Consider the following 26,355-nt stretch of genomic DNA (forward strand, 5'->3'; position numbering starts at 1 on the left):
CCTTCTCTCCCCCTGTCTTTCTCTGTATCTCTTCCCCTGTATATCTCTCTCTCTGTCTCCCTCTCTCCCTGTCTTTCTCTGTATCTCTCTCTCTGTCTTCCTCTCTCTCTGTCTTGCTCCTTCTCTCCCCCTGTCTTTCCCTGTATCTCTTCCCCTGTATATCTCTCTCTCTCTGTCTCCCTCTCTCTCTGTCTTGCTCCTTCTCTCCCCTGTCTAAGTAACATAAGTAACATAATAAATAAATCCCCATCAAAATGTGTCAGTTTAAGATAGAGATATCTGTTTTGCATGGGCTGCGTCTCAATCCACCACATCAGCCTATGTCGGCCTTTGTCACGCCCTGACCATAGAAGCCCTTGGTTCTCTATGGTGTTGTAGGTCAGGGCGTGACTAGGGGGTGTTCTAGTCGATTTATTTCTATGTTTGGGATTGAGTATGGTTCCCAATTAGAGGCAGCTGATTATGGTTGTCTCTGATTGGGGATCCTACTTAAGGTGTCCCTGTTCCCACCTGCATTTGTGGGATATTGTTTGTGTATGTGCTTGTTGCACTACGTTACTTCACGTTTCGTTGCTTGTTTATTTTTTGTTGTTGAGAAGTTTCACTTTTAATAAAGATGTGGAACTCCGATCACGCTGCGCCTTGGTCCGTCCGTTATAACAAACGTGACAGCCTTCCGCATCTGCAGTGAAAGGTAGCCGAGCTACAGCGGTGTTTCTAAAGACCACGAGACGTCCCCAAAATCGGTCTTCTCATGAAAACATCTGTAGCATCCGAACGGTTACACTCTAAGGAAAGATGAGATTCTCACGAACACAAAGATATTCTCTGTTTTGCTCTACGACATCCACAAGTGTCAGGGGACTCGTCTGAATGTAACCTGGTACCAGTTAAAAACATTTGTGGAAGAATTAAGGTAGCTTCGTGCCAACAAAAAAAGGGGGTTAAATGTGTCCAAAAAACAAAAATATTTCCTGAGCTTTCTTATATCTCCTAGATATAGGACAGACACTTCAAAACCTTATTCCTTATTCCTCTATTTTGCCATTTCTGAATGTGTAATTCAATGCATGTCTATGGGCTATAGTAGTAAAGACCAAGTTCAATTTTTTTTTTTTTTTATACCTACAGGGTTCCTAAAATTCTAAATCAAATAGCTAAATGATCCATGGTATGACCATCTTAAAAAATTCCATACGATAGCTCAGTAGAACCTCCCTCTATGTAGAATGTCCGGCATTAGACAGATCTGGCTACGGACACTCACCATGTACACTGAGTGTAGAAAACATTAAGCACCCCTTTCCAAGACATAGACTGACCAGGTGAAAACTCGGATCCCTTCTTGACGTCACCTGTTAAATCCACTTCAATCAGTGTAGATGAAGGGGAGGAGACAGGTTAAAGAAGGATTTTTAATGAGGCATGGATTGTGTATGTGTGCCATTCAGAGGGTGAATGGGCAAGACAAAATATTTAAGTGCCTTTTGAAAGGAGTATGGTAGTAGGTGCCAGGCACACTGGTTTGTGTCAAGAACTGCAATGCTGCTGGGTTTTTCACGCTCAACAGTTTCCCGAGTGTATCAAGAACGGTCCATCACCCAAAGGACACCCAGCCAACTTGACACAAATGTGGGAAGACATGGGCCAGCATCCCTGTGGAACGCTTTTGACACCTTGTAGAGTCCATGCCCCGACTAATTGAGTCTGTTCTGAGGGCAAAATGGGGGGTTGCAACTCAATATTAGGAAGGTGTTCCTAATGCTTGGTATACGCAGTGTACTGTATGTCTAATGATGAGAGCTTTTAACATTGTCTAGTTGGTAACAACAGAGAGACAGCAGCCTACTGCTGTGTTCTATCCTGGCTCCAGCAGACTGTCATTAGCAGCTGTATCCAGGTTAGCACATAGTGACTGTAGCTGGCTATTGATGTCTGGATAAGTGTGAATATGGAACACATTACACACACACACACATGCACAGACGCACGCACTCACGCACTCACTCACTCACTCACTCACTCACTCACTCACTCACTCACTCACTCACTCACTCACTCACTCACTCACTCACTCACTCACTCACTCACTCACTCACTCACTCACTCACTCACTCACTCACTCACTCACTCACTCACTCTCTCCTCACCTCTGCTGAGCAGTTGCAGGTTGCGGACCTCTTCTCTGACTTGTAGCTGAAGGACCTGCTGTAGAACCTCCTGTCTCAGTGTCTCCTGGAAGATGCCCATCCTCTCCAACTTCTCCCCGTTCAACCTCAGCAATGCACGACCTGGAGGGAGAGCGGGGAGGGGAGAGCGGGGAGGGAGAGCGGGGAGGGGAGAGCGGGGAGGGGAGAGTGGGGAGGGAGAGCGGGGATGGAGAGCGGGGAGGGGAGAGCGGGGAGGGGAGAGTGGGGAGGGAGAGCGGGGAGGGAAGAAAGAGAGATAGAGGGAGACTGTTGTAGCACATGGGGATCGCTGATTCCAATCTCTCTTCATCTCTTAAGACATGGTTTTAGAAAGGTAGTGATCATTTTTCATGCAGTATGGAAATTTGTAGGCGGCTCAAGCTACACCACACCTGGGTTGTGCCGAGAGACCACTTTCTTTGGACAAGCTATGTTTTCAAAACTGTAATGTTTACATGAATTCTGATTATTTCCAGGGAAACACAACATCCTGATATATATGTATATGTCTTTGTTAGAAAGAATACTACATTTCCCTTGATGGAGTGATGCTGAATTAAAAAAATTACTCAACCTACCCCTTTCCCCTACTGCTTGACTACAGGTAACTGCCAAAATAAAGGAGCAAATGAGGGATACAAAGTATAATGAAAGCAGGTGCTTCCACACAGGTGTGGAACCTGAGTTAATTAATCAGTTAACATCCCATAAGGCCGAGCTCCCCATTGGATACCATAGCTAGAACAAGAGATCTCATTGACTTTGAAAGAGGGGTCCCGAAGGAGCATATGGGGTTTAAAGTGTGTGCAGCCAGGTCACCCGTAATACAAGTTAGTGTTTGAAGTCCATCCATATCTGAGGACGTTGGGAGACGACGTGGACACTGGCCACTAGGGGCAACACTGATGTTACCTTCATGTAAGTTTCGGTTTTGCTAAGGCATGGTGGATGGACGTAAGCATCTGCCTATGGTTCCAAAGGTTGCAAGTTTGAATCCAGCGATAGAAAGTTGTTTTTGACATTTTTAGTTTTAAGCCTATCCCTAACCTTAATCCCTTACCTTAACCATTCGGAGGTAATGCCTAAACATAACATTAAACACTTCGAAAATCGACATTTGGAACAACTTTGAAATTTGACATTTTAGAAACATGATGAACGTTAAATTCTGAGGTGAGAGCTGGTAGGTGTGTGTGTGTCAGTCACCAGATCTCAACCCCCATCACCAAAGCTCCAAATAATGGGATTTCTCTTGGAAGAATGGTGTGGCATCCCTCCAATAGAGTTCCAGCCACTTGTAGATTTTATGCCACGGTTCATTGAAGCTGTTCTGGCTCGTGGTGACACAACGCCCTACTAAGACACTTGTAGAATCTATGCCACGGTTCATTGAAGCTGTTCTGGCTCGTGGTGGCACAACGCCCTACAAAGACACTTGTAGATTCTATGCCACGGTTCATTGAAGCTCTTCTTTTTTTTTTTTTTGTGTGAATTTTACTCCCTTTTTCTCCCCAATTTCGTGGTATCCAATTGTTAGTAGTTACTATCTTGTCTCATCGCTACAACTCCTGTACGGGCTCGGGAGAGACGAAGGTCGAAAGCCATGCGTCCTCCGAAACACAACCCAACCAACTTGTGCTTCTTAACACAGCGCGCATCCAACCCGGAAGCCAGCCACACCAATGTGTCGGAGGAAACACCGTGCACCTGGCGACCTTGGTTAGCGTGCACTGCGCCCGGCCCGCCACAGGAGTCGCTGGTGCGCGATGAGACAAGGATATCCCTACTGGCCAAACCCTCCCTAACCCGGACGACGCTAGGCCAATTGTGCGTCGCCCCACGGACCTCCCGGTCACGGCTGGCTGCGACAGAGCCTGGGCGCGAACCCAGAGTCTCTGGTGGCACAGCTAGCGCTGCGATGCAGTGCCCTAGACCACTGCGCCACCCGGGAGGCCCTCATTGAAGCTCTTCTTGCTCTTGGTGGCACAACGCCCTACTAAGACACTAGTAGATTCTATGCCACGGTTCATTGAAGCTGTTCTGGCTCGTGGTGACACAACGCCCTCTTAAGATACTTTATGTTGGTGTTTTCTTTATTTTGGCAGTTACCTGTTGTTGGGCCCAAGCTTGCTGTACAATATTGAAACCGATGCAGTCTTTCTACAAACATGCTCTCAAGGTGCTTGATAAAAAGTCCAATAGCCAACACCATTGTAACATCCTCAGAAAGCATGAGCTGGCCTTCCGAGTTGCGCAGTTGTCTAAGGCACTGCATCGCAGTGCTAGCTGTGCCACTAGAGATTCTGGGTTAAGTGGGCGTTGTGTCAAGAAGCAGTGCGGCTTTGTTGGGTTGTGTTTCGGGAAGACGCGGGCTCTCGACCTTTGCCTCTCCAGAGTCCGCACGGGAGTTGCAGCGATGAGACAAGACTGTAACTACCAATTGGATACCTACGAAATTGGGGAGAAAACGGGGTCCAAGATAAATAAATAAAAAAGGATAAAAATAAAGCATGAGCTAGTGATCTGGGAAAGTCTTGTGAAATACACAGACGCATGTCTTGTTTTCAAGATCCTATATGGCCTGGCTCCCCCTCCACTTAGTGCCTTCATCAAGCAGAACATCCATGGCAGCAGATCCACAAGGTCTGCCCTGAGAGGTGTTGGATACTGTAGTTCCCAATAAGAATAAGTCTCTTACACACTGCCTTCAGACACAGGTAACTGCGCTACCTTCCGCGTTTTCGTAAAGAACCCAAAAGACATGGCTAAAGGACAATCAGGTGTGTGAACACAATCTATAGCTGTTTATAGCTGCTTTCCATGTTGTTTGTTGTCTGTAGCTTGTGAGGTGTGTAGACATTGTCTTTTTGTTTGATTGCTTTTTATGTGTTTGCTGTCTGTCTGCAGTCTACTGTACGTATAGGATTGTCAAAAGACACGTCTCAAAACATATAAATGAGCTTACCACAATCAATTTCAATAGAAAGTTTGAAAAAATAGATATGATTCTGCAACTATGAACAGGTAAATACTTGTCTATTATGGAAAAATCACATTGATTAACTCTTTGGTCCTATCACAGTTTACTTACTAATGGTGCTGTCTACTGCAGACGACTCGTTTTAAAAAAAATCATATGAGCCCAAAATATTTCATTTTATTTGGAATGCTAAGCCAGACATATGAGTTTGGGGTCAAACATGATTAAATATTAAATCTTTAAACCTCTCACTAAAAGCTTCACTCATATATAAGTTATACTTAAACCCCAACTGGTTCTCCAGTAGATTATTAAGAGGCTCATCCTTTGTTCAAAAATTCCTTTTTGACAATTAACAGATTAAAACAATTCTCATTTATGACTAATTAAAAATTTAAATGTTGTTAAAAGTACCACTCTTTCTTCAACAAGTCATGCAGAGTTCGTTACGATTTCAGTTTTACCCTCCAGAAAAGATGGAAGAAATATGACAACAAATGTTCTGTTTAAACTCAAATATACTGATTAATAAAAAAAAACATTCTTTATGGATTTTTAAAAACATTTTTTTTATTGTATTATATTTACTAATGATATTATAAATATAAATGATGTAGTTATATCACATATGCAGCTATGGTAAATATATGGGAATGTCTGCTCAATCCAAACTTACAACCAACTGATTGCAGCACTACCACAAAAATGGAGGAGTCGAGTAGAAAAAGGGAGAAGGTAGGGAACTTGTTTGCCTGCCATATATTAAAGATACAAATTGGCTGAAAGGAACTGGTATAAATAGAAAATATACCAGTTTCTTTTCAGAACAGAAATGTTGACAGCTGTGCCATACAGGTTGCAAAATAAATGGGAAGAGATTTTCGATGTACCAATTCCATGCCACATGGTTAATGAACTGGTACAAAACAACACTTTGAGTTTTTTTATTTAAATTATGATACAAAATTCTTGCCACCAACAGAATGCTATATATATGTGGCATACAACCATCTCAGCTCAGTAGATTTTGCTGTAAAGAGACAGAATCACTAGATCATTTATTCTGGTATTGACCCTATGTAGCTTGTTTTTGGTCACAGGTTCAGGAATGGTTAAAAAAATCACAACATGCACTTAAAATTAACCTTACAAATAGCAGTGTTGGGCGATTTGGAAAGCCATAGTCAAATCAAATCAAATTTCAAATCAAATTGATTTATATAGCCCTTCGTACATCAGCTGATATCTCAAAGTGCTGTACAGAAACCCAGCCTAAAACACCAAACAGCAAGCAATGCAGGTCTAGAAGCACGGTGGCTAGGAAAAACTAGTCAGTCAATAAATAATATAATAATACTGGTCAGAAAGGTTCTAATCTTCAGCTCACATCTGTGGATCTGTGGATACTATCTGTGGATACTATACGATTATAAAGTTTCAAAATTATGTAAAACATCACAGCGCAATTGAAAAATATATGGCACGTGGAAACCAAACGAGGGTGGTCTATGGTGATAGGTGGGATGGGCTAAGAGAGGCTGAGGGGTGGGATTAAAGAGCTGATGCTTGGTAATGTATTATTGTTATGTGACTGCTTATGTAAACGTACCATGTATGTCAAATGTGTATGTCAAACGTATGCATATGTAGCAGGAAAGCTGTAAAAAACCCAACAAGATATGTGTTCTCTGAAGAGGGGGGTTAATAAAATCCAAAATAAAAAGTGTTGTTTGTCATTCGTTGCTCTATATGTGCTCATTGTCTGTCTGTATTGACATTTTCATTATTTTTAATCACCTGCCAAGGGACTGCAGTCGAAAATGAGCTGGCTGGATGTGTGAAACTCACTCCTCAGCCTGAATTGTCCCCACTTGCACTGCCAAATAGCTAGCTTTCCTGTGGCGCTGACTGGCAAGATGCTCTGGGAGGGCAGTCCTGTGTGCTAGCATGGCAGAGGTCCTGGGTTTGAGCCTCAGTACCAGAATCAGGAGGAAGTGCTACTTGCTAAGCACACTTGCGTGACACTTGTTATGTAGGCAGTGCTTTTACTTTGTGTGTGTAATGGAGTGCAGATGCATGTGTTGTCTCTCTCTCTATGTGCGTGTGTATGCTGTTATTCCTGCTGATTTATAGCTAAGCGTTAACTGTGTTTTCTCTGCTTTTACCCACGAGTCGTTGATTTTAATGACAGCGAGCAGGACAGCTCAGTGAGGTTCATTCAGCCAGATGATTTACTGAGGATGTCTCAACTAGAACACCAAGGTGTTGGGCTCCCAGGGCCACACACACATTTAACATACCATTAACCACAGTAAGCATCCCGCTTTACACAGGGAGAGAGAGGGGATGACGAACACACACACAGAAACGCAGAGGCCAGAGATGACACGTGCGTTATACACACGCGTGGGCACACGCTTCCGAACGGTAGGGGATTGTCCTTCAATCATTCCGAGGTTGCGGGAATCCATCATAGCTGTAGCAGCCAGGGTGAGGTCTACATGATAATTAGACACATTACTCATACCGTTAGCTCTCCTAATCAATCCATCCATTTTCATTTACCTCTCTGGACATTGACACAGGGTAAAAACCCAGCATAGACATCCACACAACCGCACACGTAGTCACAGGCACACACACGTAGTCACAGGCACACACACGTAGTCACAGGCACACACACGTAGTCACAGGCACACACACGTAGTCACAGGCACACACACGTAGTCACAGGCACACACACGTAGTCACAGGCACACACACGTAGTCACAGGCACACACACGTAGTCACAGGCACACACACGTAGTCACAGGCACACACACGTAGTCACAGGCACACACACGTAGTCACAGGCACACACACGTAGTCACAGGCACACACACGTAGTCACAGGCACACACACATAGTTGCACGCTGGCTTGCGAGCAAGTGACAAAACAAAAACAAGCCTCATCTCAGAGCTGGCAGATACATCCAACTCATCTCTTCTCCTGTTCTCTCCCTCCCTCCATACCTACTTCTCTCCATTTCAGGAAGTATAGAAGTTATCGGGCTACTTGATAAGATTTCTGTGGTATCCTCCTGGTGACACCACATACAGCAGCTCCCTGTCTACCCCTAACAGAGGAACAAGGAGGGGGAGGCCACTCACTGCTCCTCCAGGCAGAACAAACAAACACACCAACCAACCAACCACCACTCTCCTCTCTCTCTGTCTTATCTCACTTTACACTGGACAAGGCCTTGGGTATCCCCATGATGACAGCAGCTCCCTGTCTTCCTCACCATTGTAAGGGACCCAAGAGGACAGGCTAGCAGAGCAGGACCAGCCAGACCAGGACAAGACACACATACTGAAGGATGGCTGGAGGGCACACACAATACCTCCAATCAGGGGTCCCCTGTGGCATGCACACACTCCACTGAAGAGCTGAATCACCACACTTGAGAGAGAGAGAGCAGGAGCATTGTTTGGCCGCTATGTAACCTCCAGGAAACATTTTCTTTGACAAACAGCAAGGTTACCAGAAATAATACATCTCTCTCTCTCTGTGTGTGTGTGTGTGTGTGTGTGTGTGTGTGTGTGTGTGTGTGTGTGTGTGTGTGTGTGTGTGTGTGTGTGTGTGTGTGTGTGTGTGTGTGTGTGTGTGTGTGTCAGGGGCATTGTTCCTGCTCTCTGTCCATGTGAGGGATTGTGTTCCTCTTTAAACTACGTATTTTCTGAGTTTAGGTGCTTTCAGCCCACACACACATACACACACACACACACCTCTCCGCGCAGCCCTCTCCCTCCCTCCCACCTCAGCCAGTGGGTCTCTCCTTCGTGCCCCCAGAAACGTGGTGTCCTAGAAAAGCGCTGCCCTTGGTTCCTTTGTGTACAAATGAGACAAAGCAGATGAAAAGAGCTCCAATCTGGAAAACTGAGCAGGTCCCTATACGTCTTCCATTCCCCCTGGCAGGAGGGGATTAATGGCTGATTTAAGATGAAATCATTAACTCTGTTACAGTCAACCCTGTTACTTTATTAGGCACTTACTATAGTCATTATTTTAAATGGGAAAACATTTTTGTTTACAAAGTTGAACATGTGCTCTTTATGACAGAATGTTAAAATCAAAAGTTACACTTCTCAAAAGGCACCAAATTGGTGGAATGACTAAGAACTTTCTTCTGTTTCTGTAGAAACATCTTTGTTCAATCCACCCACACAGTTAATTGGTGATAAAGAAGTTCTGAGGGCAAAAGGGAGACTTTCCCGTCATGTAAGCCACAGAAATTACACTTAACTACAAATTCAAGAGATCCTAAAATACCCTGTGTGGCAGCTTCATACAATATCAAACCAGTTGGCCCCTCCCTAAGGCCTACAGATGTAGGATCTTAATTTGACCAGTTTCATCAGGAGTAAAATAATCCTGCAGCATTATAAAAATGTAAAAAAGTGATAATTTCTAACGGGAAATTCATTTTCATAGGCTACAGCAGGATGTAGTTTAGGTGTGAGATCTAGTGATAGACAGAGAACTGCAGGTTTTCAGTGAATTTATGTTCATCATGAGGATCATTTGAATTTCCTGCAGTGCAGCAATATTCTCTGCAATGACAGAATGATCAAATTAAGATATGACATTTGTAGCCTACTGTACATAAACTACTGTCTGGTTTGAAATGTTTTTGACTGAGTCCGAATCCGTGTCCCTGGGTTGGTAGGCCTATCACACACACAAAACCAGGCGCTCACACACGCACACTGATTCTGTACATGAGGGGTGTCAAACGTATTTCCCTGCGGGCCACAGTCAAGGTCCAGGGTGCCGCACTTGTTACATCCTCCAAATTAGCTAAAAATATTTACCATCACTTTTGGAATTTTCTATTAGCAAGCTGGACAGAATGAAGAGACTATAATTATACGTTCATGATCATTTCTACACAGTATCGATTTCTATTAAGTCATTTTAATGTCGGTTGAGATAGTTTTTTTCCCAGATTATTTGTTGTTACGGTTTTTACTCAAACCACCTACGGGCATTGAGTTTGACACGTGCTGTACATGATTCTGTCACAGACGGGGTGTGAAAATGTAAATCTCACCAGGGCCATGCGGAGATGCGGTTAGTGCAAGACAGGCAGATTCTGACTTGGCTGGGGATGTGCTTGGTAGGTAGCCAGATTGTATAGGTTTCTGCTACTTCAAATGAATACATCTCTGTCAGTTATAGCAGGCCTATCTGCATAGTTACAGTGCTTTCAGAAAGTATTCATACCCCTTGACTCATTCCACATTCTGTTGAGTTAAAGCCTGAATTCAAAATGGATTAAAAAATATATATTCTCCTCCATCTACATATAATACCCCATAATGATAAAGCAAAAAAATGTTTTTTAACATTTTGCACATTTATTGAAAATTAAATACAGAATACATAAGTATTCACACCCCTGAGTCAGTACATGTTAGAATCACCTTTAGCAGTGATTACCACTCTGAGTCTGTCAGGGTAAGTCTGTAAGAGCTTTGCACACCTGGAATGTACCATTTTTGCACATTATTCTTTAAAAAATTCTTCAAGCTCTGTCAAGTTGGTTGTTGATCATTGCTACACAGACATTTTCAAGTCTTGCCATAGATTTTCAAACCGATTGAAGTCAAAACTGTAAGTACGCCACTCAGGATCATTAAATGTTGTAAGCAACTTCAGTTTATTTTTGGCCTTGTGTTTTAGGTTATTGTCCTGCTGAAAGGTCTCCCAGTGTCTGTTGGAAAGCACACTGAACCAGATTTTCCTCTAGGATTTCGACTGTGGTTAGATCTATTCCGTTTCTTTTTATCCTAAAAAATTCCCTAGTCCTTGCCGATGACAAGCATACCCATAACATGATGCACCCACCACCATGCTTGAAAATATAAAGAGTTGTAAAGAATACTCAGGGAGAAAAAGGCATAGATTCTACTTGTCCGATAGAGTTCAGTATGTCAAATCAGAGGGCCTGTTGTCTGGACCTCTGACAGTCTCTATGGGGGTGCCACAGGGTTCAATTCGCGGGCCGACTCTTCTCTGTATACATCAATGATGTCGCTCTTGCTGCTGGTGATTCTTTGATCCACCTCTACGCAGACGACACCATTCTGTATACCTCTGGCCATTCGTTGGACACTAACCTCCAGATGCGCTTCAATGCCATACAACTCTCCAACTGCTCTTAAACGCAAGTAAAACTAAATGCATGCTCTTCAACCGATTGCTGCCCGCACCTGCCCGCCCGTCCAGCATCACTACTCTGGACGGTTCTGACCTAGAATATGTGGACAACTACCTAGGTGTCTGGTTAGACTGTAAACTCTCCTTCCAGACTCACATTAAACATCTCCAATCCAAAATTAAATCTAGAATCGGCTTCCTATTTCACAACAAAGCATCCTTCACTCATGCTGCCAAACATACACTCGTAAAACTGACGATCTTACCGATCCTCGACTTCGGCGATGTCATTTACAAAATAGCCTCCAACACTACTCAACAAATTGGATGCGGTCTATCACAGTGCTATCCCTTTTGTCACCAAAGCCCCATATACTACCCACCACTGCGATGATGATCTTGTTGGCTGGCCCTCGCTTCATATCCGTCGCCAAACCCACTGGCTCCAGGTCATCTACAAGTCTCTGTTAGGTAAAGCCCCGCCTTATCTCAGCTCACTGGTCACCATAGCAGCACCCACCCGTAGCACGCACTCCAGCAGGTATATCTCACTGGTCACCCCCAAAGCCAATTCTTCCTTTGGCCGCCTCTCCTTCCAGTTCTCTGCTGCCAACGCCTCGAATGAACTGCAAAAATCTCTGAAGCTGGAGACTCTTACCTCCCTCACTAGCTTTAAGCACCAGCTGTCAGAGCAGCTCACAGATCACTGCACTTGTACATAGCCCATCTATAAATAGCCCATCCATCTACCTCATCACCTCATCACCATACTGTATTTATTTATTTATCTTGCTCCTTTGCACCCCAGTATCTCTACTTGCACATTCATCTTCTGAACATCCTACCATTCCAGTGTTTAATTGCTATATTGTAATTACTTTGCCACCATGGCCTATATATTACCTTACCTCTCTTATCCTACCTCATTTGCACATGCTGTGTATATATTTTTCTACTGTTGTAACGCTCGTCGTTAGGTGGAAGAGAGGAGGACCAAATTGCAGCGTGGTACGTTTCCATATTTATTGGAATACTTAACAACACGAACAAAACAATAAACAGAAAATGAAACTAACGACGCTACAGACCTGAACATGTGAACATAGAGACAAAGAACGCAACGAACAGGAACAATCACCCACAAACAAACAGTGAGAACAGCCTACCTAAATATGGTTCCCAATCAGAGGAAACGTAAAACACCTGCCACTGATTGAGAACCATATCAGGCTAGTTGACAACCCTAAACCAAACATAGAAACACATAACATAGAATGCCCACCCAGCTCACGTCCTGACCAACTAAACAAGACTAAACAAAGGAAATAAGGTCAGGAACGTGACAACTGTGTTATTGATTGTATGTTTGTTTATTCCATGTGTAACTCTGTGTTGTTGTATGTGTCGAACTGCTTTGCTTTATCGTGGCCAGGTCGCAGTTGTAAATGACAACTTGTTCTCAACTAGCCTACCTGGTTAAAAAAAGGTGAAATAAATAAAATAAATAAATATAAAGGTTAGGGCTGGGTCAGAGTTATGGTTCAGGTTAGGGTACAGGTTAAGGTTAGGGTTTAGGATAGGGATGTCCCATGGATCCTGATAGCACTGACCTACTGTGAAGTCAAAATCAGCTTGTCCCCACCAGAGAAACAAGAATAACAGAACACCACAGTTGAGGTGTCATAATACCAATATAACCTAGTGGTCAAATAGGGAATTGGTTTCAATAATTTTTACATCATTCATTTATCCCATAGAAACACTTCAAATAAGAGCTGTGTTTCGTGTGGGCTTAGCCTGGCGTGATGTTTTGATAACCATGTACATCTTTCTCGGACGAGGTGAAGTTGCGTTTATATTTTTGTTCAGTATACAGTACCAGTCAAAGTTTGGACCCACCTACTCATTCAGGGGTTTTTCATTATTTTTACCATTTTATACATTGTAGAACAATAGGAAAGACGTCAAAACTATGAAATAACACATATGTAGTAACCAAAAAAGTGTTAAACAAATCAAAATATATTTTATATTTGAGATTCTTTAAAGTAGCCACACTTTGCCTTGATGACAGCTCAAATCAAATGTTATTGGTCACGTACACACGGTTAGCAGATGTTAATGTGAGTGTAGCGAAATGCTTGTGCTTCTAGTTTTGACAGTGCAGTAATATCTAACAAGTAATCTAACAATTCCCCAACAACTACCTAATACACACAAATCTAAAGGGGTGAATGAGAATATGTACATAGTAAGTATATGGATGAGCGATGGCCGAGCGGTAAAGGCAAGGTGCAATAGATGGTGTAAAATACAGTATAAACAGTACATGTGATATGAGTAATGTAAGAGACGTAAACATTATTAAAGTGGCATTATTTAGAGTGCATTGTATAAAGTGACTAGTGATCAATTTATTAATGTGGCCAGTGATTGGGTCTCAATGTAGGCAGCAGCCTCTCCGAGTTAGTGATTGCTGTTTAGCAGTCTGATGACCTTGAGATAGAAGTTGTTTTTCAGTCAGCTTTGATGCACCTGTACTGACCTTGCCTTCTAGTGGTGTGAACAGACAGTGGCTCGGGTGGTTGATGTCCTTGATGATCTTTTCGGCCTTCCTATGACATTGGGTACTGTAGGTGTTATGGAGGGCAGGTAGTTTGGCCCCGGTGATGCGTTGTGCAGACCGCACCACCCTCTGGAGAGCCTTGTGGTTGAGGGCGGTGCAGTTGCCATACCAGGCTGTGATATAGCCCAACAGGATGCTCTCGATTGTGCATCTGTAGAAGTTTGTCAGGGTTTTGAGTGACAAGCCACATTTCTGCAGCGGTTTCTCCTGAGGTTGAAGAGGGGCTGTTGGGCCTTCTTCACCCCACTGTCTGTGTGAGTGGACCATTTCAGTTTGTCTGTGATGTGTATGCCCAGGAACTTAAAACTTTCCACCTTCTCCACTGCTGTCCCTTCGATGTGGATAGGTGGGTGCACCCTCTGCTGTTTCCTGAAGTCCACGATCAGTTCCTTTGTTTTGTTGACGTTGAGTGAGAGGTTGCTTTCCTGACACCACACTCCGAGTCCCCCCCATCTCTTCCCTGTAGGCTGTCTCATCGTTGTTGGTAATCAAGCCCACTACTGTTGTGTCGTCTGCAATGATTGAGTTGGAGGCGTGCACGGCCACGCAGTCGTGGGTGAATAAGGAGTACAGGAGTGGGCTGAGCATGCACCCTTGTGGTGCCACAGTGTTGAGGGTCAGCGAAGTGGAGATGTTGATTCCTACCTTCACCACCTGGGAGCAGCCCGTCAGAAAGTCCAGGACCCAATTGCACAGGGCGGGGTTGAGACCCAGGGCCTCCAGCTTGATGATGAGTTTGAATGGTACTAAGGTGTTAAATGCTGAGCTGTAGTCAATGAACAGCATTCCTACAAAGGTATTCCTTTTGTCCAAATGGGATAAGGCAGTGTGCAGTGTGATGGCGATTGCGTTGTCTGTGTACCTGTTGGGGCGGTATGCAAACTGAAGTGGGTCTAGGGTGGTCGGTAAGGTGGAGGTGATATGATCCTTGACTAGTCTCGCAAAGCACTTCATGATGACAGAAGTGAGTGCTACGGGGCGGTAGTCATTTAGTTCAGTTCTTGGGTACAGGAACAATGGTAGCCATCTTGAAGCATGTGGGGACAACAGACTGGGATAGGGAGCGATTAAATATGTCCGTAAACACACCAGCCAGCTGGTCTGCGCATGCTTTGAGGACGCGGCTAGGGATGCCGTCTGGGCCAGCAGCCTTGAAGGGGTTAACACGTTTAAATGTTATACTCACGTCAGCCACAGAGAAGGAGAGAGCGGGGGGTGCAGTCCTTGTTAGGGGGCCGCGACGGTGGCATTGTATTATCCTTAAAGCGTGCAAAGAAGGTGTTTAGTTTGTCTGGAAGCGTGACGTCGGTGTCCGTGACGTGGCTGGATTTCTTTCTGTGGTCTGTGATTTCCTGTAGACCCTGCCACATACGTCTCGTGTCTGAGCTGTTGAATTGAGACTCCACCTTGTCCCTGTACTGGCATTTCGCTTGTTTGATTGCCTTGCGGAGGGAATAACTACACTGTTTATATTCAGCCATATTCCCATACCTCTATCCATGGTTAAATGCACTTTCAGTTTTGCGCGAATGCCGCCCTCCATCCATGGTTTCTGGTTAGGATAGGTTTTAATAGTCACAGTGGGTACAACATCTCCAACACATTTCCGTATAAACTCACTCACCGAGTCAGCGTATATGTCGATGTTGTTCTCTGAGGCCGACCGGAACAGCTTTGCACACTCTTGGCATTCTCTCAACCAGCTTCACTTATTTTTTATACATTTTTTTACCTTTATTTATACAGGTTTTTCTCATTGAGATAACATCTCTTTTTCAAGAGAGACCTGGTCCAATAGGAGCCGGGGGAACAAAGTTTCAGACATAAACTAACACAACATTAAACAAAACTATAGACACACGTACAGTACAACAATTACATACAGTATGATGTAAAAAAAGACAAAAAAACAGCTGTGCTAAAGACAATTACACTCTTCTATGATATTTACATCGATCAAGTGTTAAAACTCCACCAATGTAACTAGATCATCACATTGTAAAATGTTCAGGAGAGAATTCCAGGACCACGGTGCTAAGTAACTAAAACTATTTCTACCATGACCTGTTCTAATTCTTGGTACTGTTAAAAGCAAATGAGAATGGGACCTTAATTGATATTTATTTACCGACCTGATTAAAAAAGATCAGCGATAAAATAGCATTTTATCCAGTATGGCCTTATAAATCAGTGTATACCAGTGTTTAAGCCTACATAAGGTCAATGACGACCAGCCAACCACGCTGTAGAGATCACAATGATGTGTTAGATGTTTTTGAAATGTAATGAACCTGAGGGCCGCATGATATACTGAATCAAGTGTTCTCAGGGTAGTGGTTGAGGCCTGTATATACACTACCGTTCAAAAGTTTGGTGTCACTTAGAAATGTCCTTGTTTTTGATTTTTTGTCGATTAAAATAACATCAAATTGATCAGAAATACAGTGTAGACATTGTTAATGTTGTAAATGACTATTGTAGCTAGAAACGGCTGATTTTTTATAATAATCTACAACTGAAGTCGGAAGTTTACATACACCTTAGCCAAATACATTTAAACTCAGTTTTTCACAATTCCTGACATTTAATCCTAGTAAAAATGCCCCGTCTTAGGTCAGTTAGGATCACCACTTTATTTTAAGAATGGGAAATGTCAGAATAATAGCAGAGAGAATTATTTTACATACACTCAAGTTTACATACACTCAATTAGTATTTGGTAGCATTGCCTTTAAAATGTTTATTTTTAATATTTTATTTCACCTTTATTTAACCAGATAGGCCGGTTGAGAACAAGTTCTCATTTACAACTGCGACCTAGCCAAGATAAAGCAAAGCAGTTCGACAAAAACAACAACAGAGTTACACATAAACAAACGTACAGGCAATAACACAATAGAAAAATCTGTATACAGTGTGTGCAAATGTAGAAGAGTAGGGAGGTCAGGCAACAAATAGGCCCAAGAGGCAAAAATAAATATAATTTATCATTAATACTGGAGTGATAGATGTGCAGATGATGATGTGCAAGTAGAGATACTGTGGTGCAAAAGAGCAAGAGAGTAAGTAATAATATGGGGATGAGGAAGTCGGGTGTGATATTTACAGATTGGCTGTGTGCAGGTACAGTGATCGGTAAACTGCTCAGACAGCTGATGCTTAAAATTAGAGAGGGATATATGACTCCAGCTTCAGAGAATTTTGCAATTCGTTCCAGTCATTGGCAGTAGAGAACTGGAAGGAAAGGCGGCCAAAGGAAGTGTTGGCTTTGGGGATGACCAATGAGATATACCTGCTGGAGCGCGTGCTACGGGTGGGTGTTGCTATGGTGACCAGTGAGCTGAGATAAGGCGGGGCTTCACCTAGCAAAGACTTATAGATGACCTGGAGCCAGTGGGTTTGGCGACTGATATGTAGTGAGGGCCAGGCAACAAGGACATACAGGTCGCAGTGGTGGGTAATATATGGGGCTTTGGTGATAAAACGGATGGCACTGTGATAGACGACATCCAGTTTGCTGAGCAGAGTGTTGGGGGCTATTTTGTAAATTACATCGCCGAAGTCAAGGATCGGTAGGATAGTCAGTCTTACGAGTGTATGTTTGAAGGCATGAGTCAAACTTGGGTCAAACGTTTCGTGTAGCCTTCCACAAGCTGCCCACAATAAGTTGGGTGAATTTTTGCCCATTCCTCCTGACAGAGCTGGTGTAACTGAGTCAGGTTTCTAGGCCTCCTTGCTCGCACACGCTTTTTCAGTTCTACCCATATACTTTCTATGGAATTTAGGTCAGGGCTTTGTGATGGCCACTCCAATATCTTGACTTTGTTGTCCTTAAGCCATTTTGCAACAACTTTGGAGGTATGCTTGGGGTCAGTGTCCATTTGGAAGACCCATTTGCGACCAAGCTTTAACGTCCTGACTGATGTTTTGAGATGTTGCTTCAATATATCCACATCATTTTCCTCCCACATGACGCCATCTATTTTGTGCACCAGTCCCTCCTACAACAAAGCATAACACGATGCTGCCACCCCCGTGCTTCACGGTTGGAATTGTGTTCTTCGGCTTGCAAGCCTCCCCCTTTTCCTCCAAACATAAGAATGGTCATTATGTCCAAACAGTTCTATTTTTGTTTCATCAGACCAGAGGACATTTCTCCAAAAAGTACGATCTTTGTCCCCATGTGCAGTTGCAAACCGTAGTCTGGCTTTTTTATGGCGGTTTTAGAGCAGTGGCTTCTTCCTTGCTGAGCGGCCTTTCAGGTTATGTCGATATAGGACTCGTTTTACTGTGGATATAGATACTTTTGTACCTGTTTCCTCCAGCATCTTCACAAGGTCCTTTGCTCTTCTTTTGGGAATGATTTACACTTTTCGTACCAAAGTACGTTCATCTTGTGGGAGCAAAACTCATCACTATGATAACATCTCCATTATTAGCAGCATCTAGGCTTTCCACTTTGAAGAGCTGAGACAGAATGGCCATATAAGGAATGGAACATATATGACCAGGGCCCTGCTACCATTATAACCTATACAGCTGTCAGATGTGGGTGTTAACAAGCAAGAACTGAGATGGAAAGATAGTGATGGAGAAAGGTCAAGGGAAGCTATTTTCATATAGAGGGAGGGGACTCTATACGTTATGCAAAGACAGAATCCTATAAAGGCAGGACTCTGTAATATGAAAATGTTGTTTTTTCCATGGAGGGGCTCGGCTTTGTTACGTTCGTAATAAAGACTTTCGATGGAAGGGCTCGGCTTTGCTACTTTGTGTTAAAGTCTATTTTGAATTCACAAGTTCTAGTAAGAGCGTTATATTTCTGAGTCAATATTCCACCACAATCTCTAGGAGACCGAATGTGACTCGTTTCTGAGTGGTATGATGGCTGTGTGGTCCCATGGTTTTTATACATGCGTACTATTGTTTGTCCAGATGAACGTGGTACCTTCAGGCGTTTGGAAATTGCTCCCAAGGATGAACCAGACTTGTGGAGGTCTACAAATTTTTTTCTGAGGTCTTGGCTGATTTCTTTTGGTTTTCCATGATGTCAAGCAAAGAGGCATTGAGTTTGAAGGTAGACCTTGAAATACATCAACAGGTACACCTCCAAATGACTCAAATTATGTCAATTAGCCTATCAGAAGCTTCTAAATACATGACATTATTTTCTGGAATTTTCCAAGCTGTTTAAAGGCACAGTCACCTTAGTGTATGTAAACTTCTGACCCACTGGAATTGTGATACAGTGAATTATAAGTGAAATAATCTGTCTATAAACAATTGTTGGAAAAAGTACTTGTGTCATGCACAGAGTAGATGTCCTTGTCACGCCCTGACCTTAGAGATCCTTAATTATTCTCTATGTTTGGTTAGGTCAGGGTGTGACTCGGGTGGGAGAATCTATGTTTTCTATTTCTTTGTGTTTTTGGCTGAGTATGGTTCCCAATCAGAGGCAGCTGTCTATCGTTGTCTCTGATTGGGGATCATATATAGGTTGTCATTTTCCATTTGGGTTTTGTGGGGAGTTATTTTCTGTTTAGCTGTTTAGTTGCCTGACAGAGCTGTGCACTTTCATTTTTTTCTACTTTGTTATTTTGTTGCGGTGTTCAGTTTATTAAAAACGCCTACCACGCTCCTTCTTCATCCGACAACAGACGTTACAGTCCTAACCGACTTGCCAAAACTGTAGGTTGTTAAAAAATGTGTGGAGTGGTTGAAATGTGTGGAGTGGTTGAAAACGAGTTTTAATGACTCCAACCTACGTTTATGTAAACTTCCGACTTCAACTGTACGTAGCCTTCCCTTTCTTTCCCAAAAACGCAGCGTTTCTTCTTTCTTAGCTCACATCGCATGAAAGGTCTTTACATCTCCTAGTGAGAGACTGAGACCCGCTTCCTAAAACCCACTTTCTTAGCTCACCTCACATGAATGGTCTTTACATCTCCTAGTGAGAGATTTGGGTGTAAACCGTTTCCTAAATCCCACAGTTGAAACGCTAAGCTATGGAACCAGAACTAAACAGAACTATACAACTTGTGTGGGATTTGGTTCCTCAGGATAAGCCTTTTCAGAGCCCTGCATGAACTTGTCCCACACATTACCTGTGATAGCGTGGTGGGAGAAGGCCACACATTACCTGTGATAGCGTGATGGGAGAAGGCCACACATTACCTGTGATAGCGTGGTGGGAGAAGGCCACACATTACCTGTGATAGCGTGGTGGGAGAAGGCCACACATTACCTGTGATAGCGTGATGGGAGAAGGCTTCTACATAGGTTAGGTAGTTGTGTGATACCTGTGATAGCGTGGTAGGAGAAGGCTTCTACATAGGTTAGGTAGTTGTGTGATACCTGTGATAGCGTGGTAGGAGAAGGCTTCTACATAGGTTAGGTAGTTGTGTGATACCTGTGATAGCGTGGTGGGAGAAGGCTTCTACATAGGTTAGGTAGTTGTGTGGACAGTGTTTCTTCAGCCACTTGCAGACGTCCTGTTGGGTCCAAAGCACCACTGGTTTGGACAGGCTGGACAGCGTAGGGCTGGTGTGGTAAACAGTGAAGGCTTCCCCTGGATGCAGCTGAAACACACAGAGTATGGGGGTTACAGTGTGTGTGTGTGTGTGTGTGTGTGTGTGTGTGTGTGTACAGTATATGTTTATATTGTGTGAGAGACCATGGAAGGAAGCATACAAAATGTTATGGTATGATGTTTTGTTGTGTGAATGTACTCTGTGTTGTGACTGAGTGATTGTGAACATTATTTCTGGTGACTGAGTGTGTGTCCTTTGTATTATCTTTGACTCTTCCAGGTCAGCTGCCTTAGTGCTCCCAGCAGTGTGATGGCTGTGGGCCCTGCTGTGTGAGATATGACAGTGTCGGTCACCTCTTCCCCCTTCTTAACACTGTTGAGATAGCTGTGACATTGCTGTCGACCCTGCTTCTGCTTGGTAACACTCTCACACACACACACATACACACACACACACTGCTAGTCCTTTATTCAGCTGGCATAATTACAGAGTTGAATATGTCCATTCATAAGGTCATTGACCGTTAATAAGGTCAGACCAGAGCCAGCATCTCTCTGATGGATTCATGGATTATATTCATACATGCCTCCCATTAATCCAGTCTGTGATTGGCCCAGTGGTTGAAGCAAGGCAATCGGCTAACATCCTTTATTTCCATAAAATCTGCCATACAAACAAAGTTTCAAAAGGATCTCCACCATCACTCAATTTTATATTGCCAACAACAGGTAACTGCCAAAATAAAGGAAACACCAACATAAAGTGTTTTAGTAGGGCGTTGTGCCACCACGAGCCAGAACAGCTTCAATGAACCGTGGCATAGAATCTACAAGTGTCTTAGTAGGGCGTTGTGCCACCACGAGCCAGAACAGCTTCAATGAACCGTGGCATAGATTCTACAAGTGTCTTAGTAGGGCGTTGTGCCACCATGAGCCAGAACAGCTTCAATGAACCGTGGCATAGATTCTACAAGTGTCTTAGTAGGGCGTTGTGCCACCATGAGCCAGAACAGCTTCAATGAACCGTGGCATAGATTCTACAAGTGTCTTAGTAGGGCGTTCTGCCACCATGAGCCAGAACAGCTTCAATGAACCGTGGCATAGAATCTACAAGTGTCTTAGTAGGGCGTTGTGCCACCATGAGCCAGAACAGCTTCAATGAACCGTGGCATAGATTCTACAAGTGTCTTAGTAGGGCGTTGTGCCACCATGAGCCAGAACAGCTTCAATGAACCGTGGCATAGATTCTACAAGTGTCTTAGTAGGGCGTTCTGCCACCATGAGCCAGAACAGCTTCAATGAACCGTGGCATAGAATCTACAAGTGTCTTAGTAGGGCGTTGTGCCACCACGAGCCAGAACAGCTTCAATGAACCGTGGCATAGAATCTACAAGTGTCTGGATATGTATTTGGAGGAATGTGACTCCATTCTTCCAAGAGAAATCCCATAATTTGGTGTTTTGTTGATGGCGTTGGAAAAGACTGTCTCAGGTGCTGCTCAGAATCTCCCGTAAGTGTTCCACTGGTTTGAGATCTGGTGATTGAGACGACCGTGGCGTATGGTTTACATAATTTTCATGCTCATCAAACCATTCAGTGACAACTCGCCATTGTCATCCTATGTGGGCATAGCCATGGTAGCCAAAATAATGGCTAAAATAATGGCCTTCCCAGCATTTTTATACATGACCCTTAGCATGAGGGGATGTTAATTGCTTGTACACACACAAACACACCCACACCCACACACACACACACTGTGTGTTTCAGCTGCATCCAGGAGAAGCATTCACTGTGTACCACACCAGCCCTATGCTGCCCAGTATCCCTCCCTCCTGCTCTTCTCTCCACTCCTCTCATTCCATGACCATCCATCAGGCTTTATCTCCTCTCTTATCTTTTGTCTCTCTGCCTGTCCCTCTCCTTCCTTCCCTACTCTGGGTTTATAGCCATTCGTCAAGCTGTGTCTCCCCTCGGCCAGCTCCGTGCTGTTAACACTCACCCTTAAATCCTAGATACCTACTTCTAAAACCACAGCACCTCTCATTCATTACACCAGAAAGAGAGGAGGGGGAGGTGTGTGTGAATGGGTGGGATCTCAACCATGTAAAAGCCATCTTTGACGGCTTATCCCAGTCAGAGGCTAGAGAGGGGAGGCGCTGGTGTAGTGAGTGCGCTGAGAGTCGGGAAGCAAGTACAGGGAGTGAGTGTTTTAATAAATGAACACGAAACAAACGCACCAGCATGAAACGGTCAATAACACCTGAGGAAAGAACCAACGGGAGTGACAGATATAGGGTCGATAATCGAGGAGGTGATGGAGTGTCATGAGGTGCTGGTGCGCTTGACGATGGTGACAGGTGTGCAGGAAAATCAGCAGCCTGATGACCTAGAGGCCGGAGAGGGAGTATACGTGACAGGTGGGTGAAAGAGAGATGCTTCTGTGGATGATTGTCTTAAATTAAAGATAATGTCAATCCTCTCTGGGCTCCATGTTTTATTGTTGGTATTGTGCCTGGTCCATGAGTATTGGTAGCAATTGAATGTGTAATATTCAGTCGTTCTTTGTCATCTCACCCTCTTTTGTCATGCCTATTTATTTTCCTAGATGTGTTCCCTTGTTCCCCTTGTCTCTTTGATTCATTCCTGTATTAATATCTATTCCCTTCTTTCTCCCCTGTCCTCACTCTTCTCTCTCTGGACTATATTAATCGCCCTGGTCCTATCCTTCAACCACCTCTCCTTCCTGCCTTTCCTTTTAATGTTGTTCTCTAATGTCTTTCACCTCCTCTACTCCCCATCAAGTCCAACCTTCTCCCTCTCCTCTGACTCTCTCTATACTCTCCTTGTCCTCTCCACTTCCCTCCATCTTGTCATCCCTCTCTTTCTCCCCTCCATATCCCTTCCTGCACTTTTTTTCCCTCTCCTCTCATTTCCTCTCCTTTCCTCTCAGCAGCTCGACCTTGAGTTCTGAGTTTCTAGCAGTCTGTCTGATTGTCTGGTGTATGTACGAGAGAAAGAGAAAGTTTGTGTCTTTGCCACTGCACGTCTTTCTGCGTGTGTGTGTCCTCTGTCCTCCAGTGGCGCTGAATCAGTGGAGCAGACTCAGAGGATTCCAGGGCTCCCTCCACCTCCACCAATAAGACAGTCAGCCTCCTCCCTAGAGCCTGCTAGTCCCGCGCCCTCTGCACCTCAGTAGACACACTTCCCTGCCCCCTGACACACACACACACATCCCACCCTCATTTATCAAAAGGGCTCAGCCAATTAGCAGAGGAAAGCCCTGGAGGTGTGTGTGTGTGTGTGTATGTGTGAGTGTTACAAAGCAGAAGCAGGGTAGACAGCAATGTCACAGCTTTCTTAACACTGTTACCACTCTCTCCCAATTCCCCTCCTCCCTCTGCAACCCATCTCTTGCCCTTTCGCCTCTGTCTATCACTCTGTCGCTCTTCTTCTTTCACACTCCCTTCCCTTTGCCTACCCTCATCTTTGACCTTCTCTCTTCTCTCCGCTCGTTCTCTGCCTCCGTCTCTCCCCTCTCTCTCTCTCTTCCCTTTTCATTCTCTTTCTCTGCCTCCGTCTGTCCCTCTACCCTTTCTCTCTTCCCTTTTTATTCTCTTTCCCTCCCTCTTCTCTCCTTTACTGTCATGCCATTATTCAATCACCCCTGTAATATCTCTCTCCACCCCCAAAGTCCTTGACAGACATGTCGCACCATCCTTAATTTCCCCTCACACCTCCTCAGCCCCTACCTCCATCACTCACAATAACCCGTCACATACCCTTCCTCCGGCATATAACATCATATCATATATCTCCATCCATTCTTCTCTCCCTTCTTCTATAGTATCAGAATCGCCCATATGTCCCGATTTCAACAGGACACCTCACACGTCCCTCCCTATATTACGCTTCCTACAGCCTTGCAGTATGCCACGTCTCATTCCAGCATCCACGAGCTCACTTCAGTATTCATTCAGACTCCTTCGCCATTGAGTGAGAGGACTGGGTCCCTGCAAACGTAACCTGTCTCAGTGATACTCCAATGGCTCTCTCTCTAAGGAGTGCCAGTAAAATGTCCATGATCTCAGTGGATGTGAGCAGACTTCATTTGGGCTGGATGGGATTATTTCTTCTTCCTTCTCTCTCTGTCTCGACTGTCTACAAACTGAATCAAAGAATAGAAACCAACCATCATCTCAATATACACAACTGGACACACTCCTATTCTTCTCTATGCGTCCTTGTTCCTTTCTGAAGGAAACGTGTTATTTGTGTTGTTTCTGCTGCCCAGGGGATCAGAGACTGTTAGTAATGAGGAAACTATACTAATCAGAGGCCAATACATCCCCACCCCGCCATCTCTCCCTCCCTCCCTCCCTCCCTCCCTCCCTCCCTCCCTCCCTCAATTTCAATTCAATTTAAGGGCTTTATTGGCATGGGAAACATATGTTAACATTGCCAAAGCAAGTGAGGTAGATAATTAACTAAAGTGAAATAATCAATAAAAATGAACAGTAAATATTACACAGAAGTTTCAAAAGAGTAAAGACATTTCAAATGTCATATTATGTCTATATACAGTGTTGTAACGATGTGCAAATAGTTCAAGTGCAAAAGGGGAAATAAATACAAATAAATATGGGTTGTATTTACAATGGTGTTTGTTCTTCACTGGTTGCCCTTTTCTTGTGGCAACAGGTCACAAATCTTGCTGCTTTGATGGCACACTGTGGTATTTCACCCAGTAGATATGGGAGTTTATCAAAATTCGGATTGTTTTCAAGTTCTTTGTGGGTCTGTGTAATCTGAGGTAAATATGTGTCTCTAATATGGTCATACATTGGGCAGGAGGTTAGGAAGTGCAGCTCAGTTTCCACCTCATTTTGTGGCCAGTGTGCACATAGCCTGTCTTCTCTTGAGAGCCAGGGCAGGCTACGGTGTCCTTTCACAATAGCAAGGCTATGCTCACTGAGTCTGTACATAGTCAAAGCTTTCCTTAAATTTGGGTCAGTCACAGTGGTCAGGTATTCTGCCACTGTGTACTCTCTGTTTAGGGCCAAATACCATTCTAGTTTGCTCTGTATATTTGTTAATTCCTTCCAATGTGTCAAGTAATTATCTTTTTGTTTTCTCATGATTTGGTTGGGTCTAATTGTGTTGCTGTCCTGGGGCTCTGTGGGGTATGTTTGTGAACAGAGCCCTATCAGGGTGGCTGACAGGAGGCGTGCTCAGAGGGTGTGGGATCCCCTGGGCTTGGGGTTCTTCATTTGTCTGTTCTGCTGTGATGTTGAGAATATGGTCAGGGTCTGGGGTGGACTGTTCTGCTGTGTTCTGCTCTCTCTCTCTCTCTCTCTCTCTCTCCCTGCCATTGGACAGTTAGATCCCTCAAATGAACCCCAGTGATATGTTGTCAGCAGCCATAATGTAGAAGTGGACACGGTGTATTGATCTTGGTTGGTGATGGTCTTTCTGTTTGTTGGAACTTCATCAAATATACTTGATAACTACAACCGAGATATGTATTAACTCTTGCAGCATGCAGAGGATCCAAAACGGACACCCTCTTGACCAATCAGAATAAAGTATCTTTTGTACTGGTTCTTTTGATTATAGAACCACACACACGTGTGTGTGGTGGGACTAGGCTGTTTTTTCACTAAGGTTGTTTTCTTATTAGTGCTGATCTCTGTTAAACAAACCTAAGGGCTCTAATCTAATCAGCTCTCCACAGAGCTGAACACACACACACACACACACACACACACACACACACACACACACACAAAGAGACCAGGACTGCTCGCTCTGCACTGTTGAATCATGT

At 43.9% G+C, this 26,355-nt stretch overlaps 1 protein-coding gene across 1 annotated transcript in view; it reads right to left on the reverse strand.

Annotated features, from left to right (window-relative positions):
- Positions 1-1,858: 1,858 nt before the first annotated feature.
- The window catches only part of LOC120020552 (sterile alpha motif domain-containing protein 10-like), a 67,634-nt gene continuing 43,137 nt past the window's right edge, over positions 1,859-26,355 (reverse strand). The window contains exons 4-6 of the mRNA XM_038964260.1: positions 20,409-20,577; positions 2,151-2,291; positions 1,859-1,935 (exon numbers count right to left, since the gene is read on the reverse strand). Coding sequence (XP_038820188.1) covers positions 1,859-1,935; positions 2,151-2,291; positions 20,409-20,577 — 387 coding nt within the window. The remainder of the gene's footprint in view (positions 1,936-2,150; positions 2,292-20,408; positions 20,578-26,355) is intronic.

This window comes from Salvelinus namaycush, chromosome 25, assembly GCF_016432855.1.
Source record: "Salvelinus namaycush isolate Seneca chromosome 25, SaNama_1.0, whole genome shotgun sequence".
Taxonomy (NCBI): domain Eukaryota; kingdom Metazoa; phylum Chordata; class Actinopteri; order Salmoniformes; family Salmonidae; genus Salvelinus; species Salvelinus namaycush.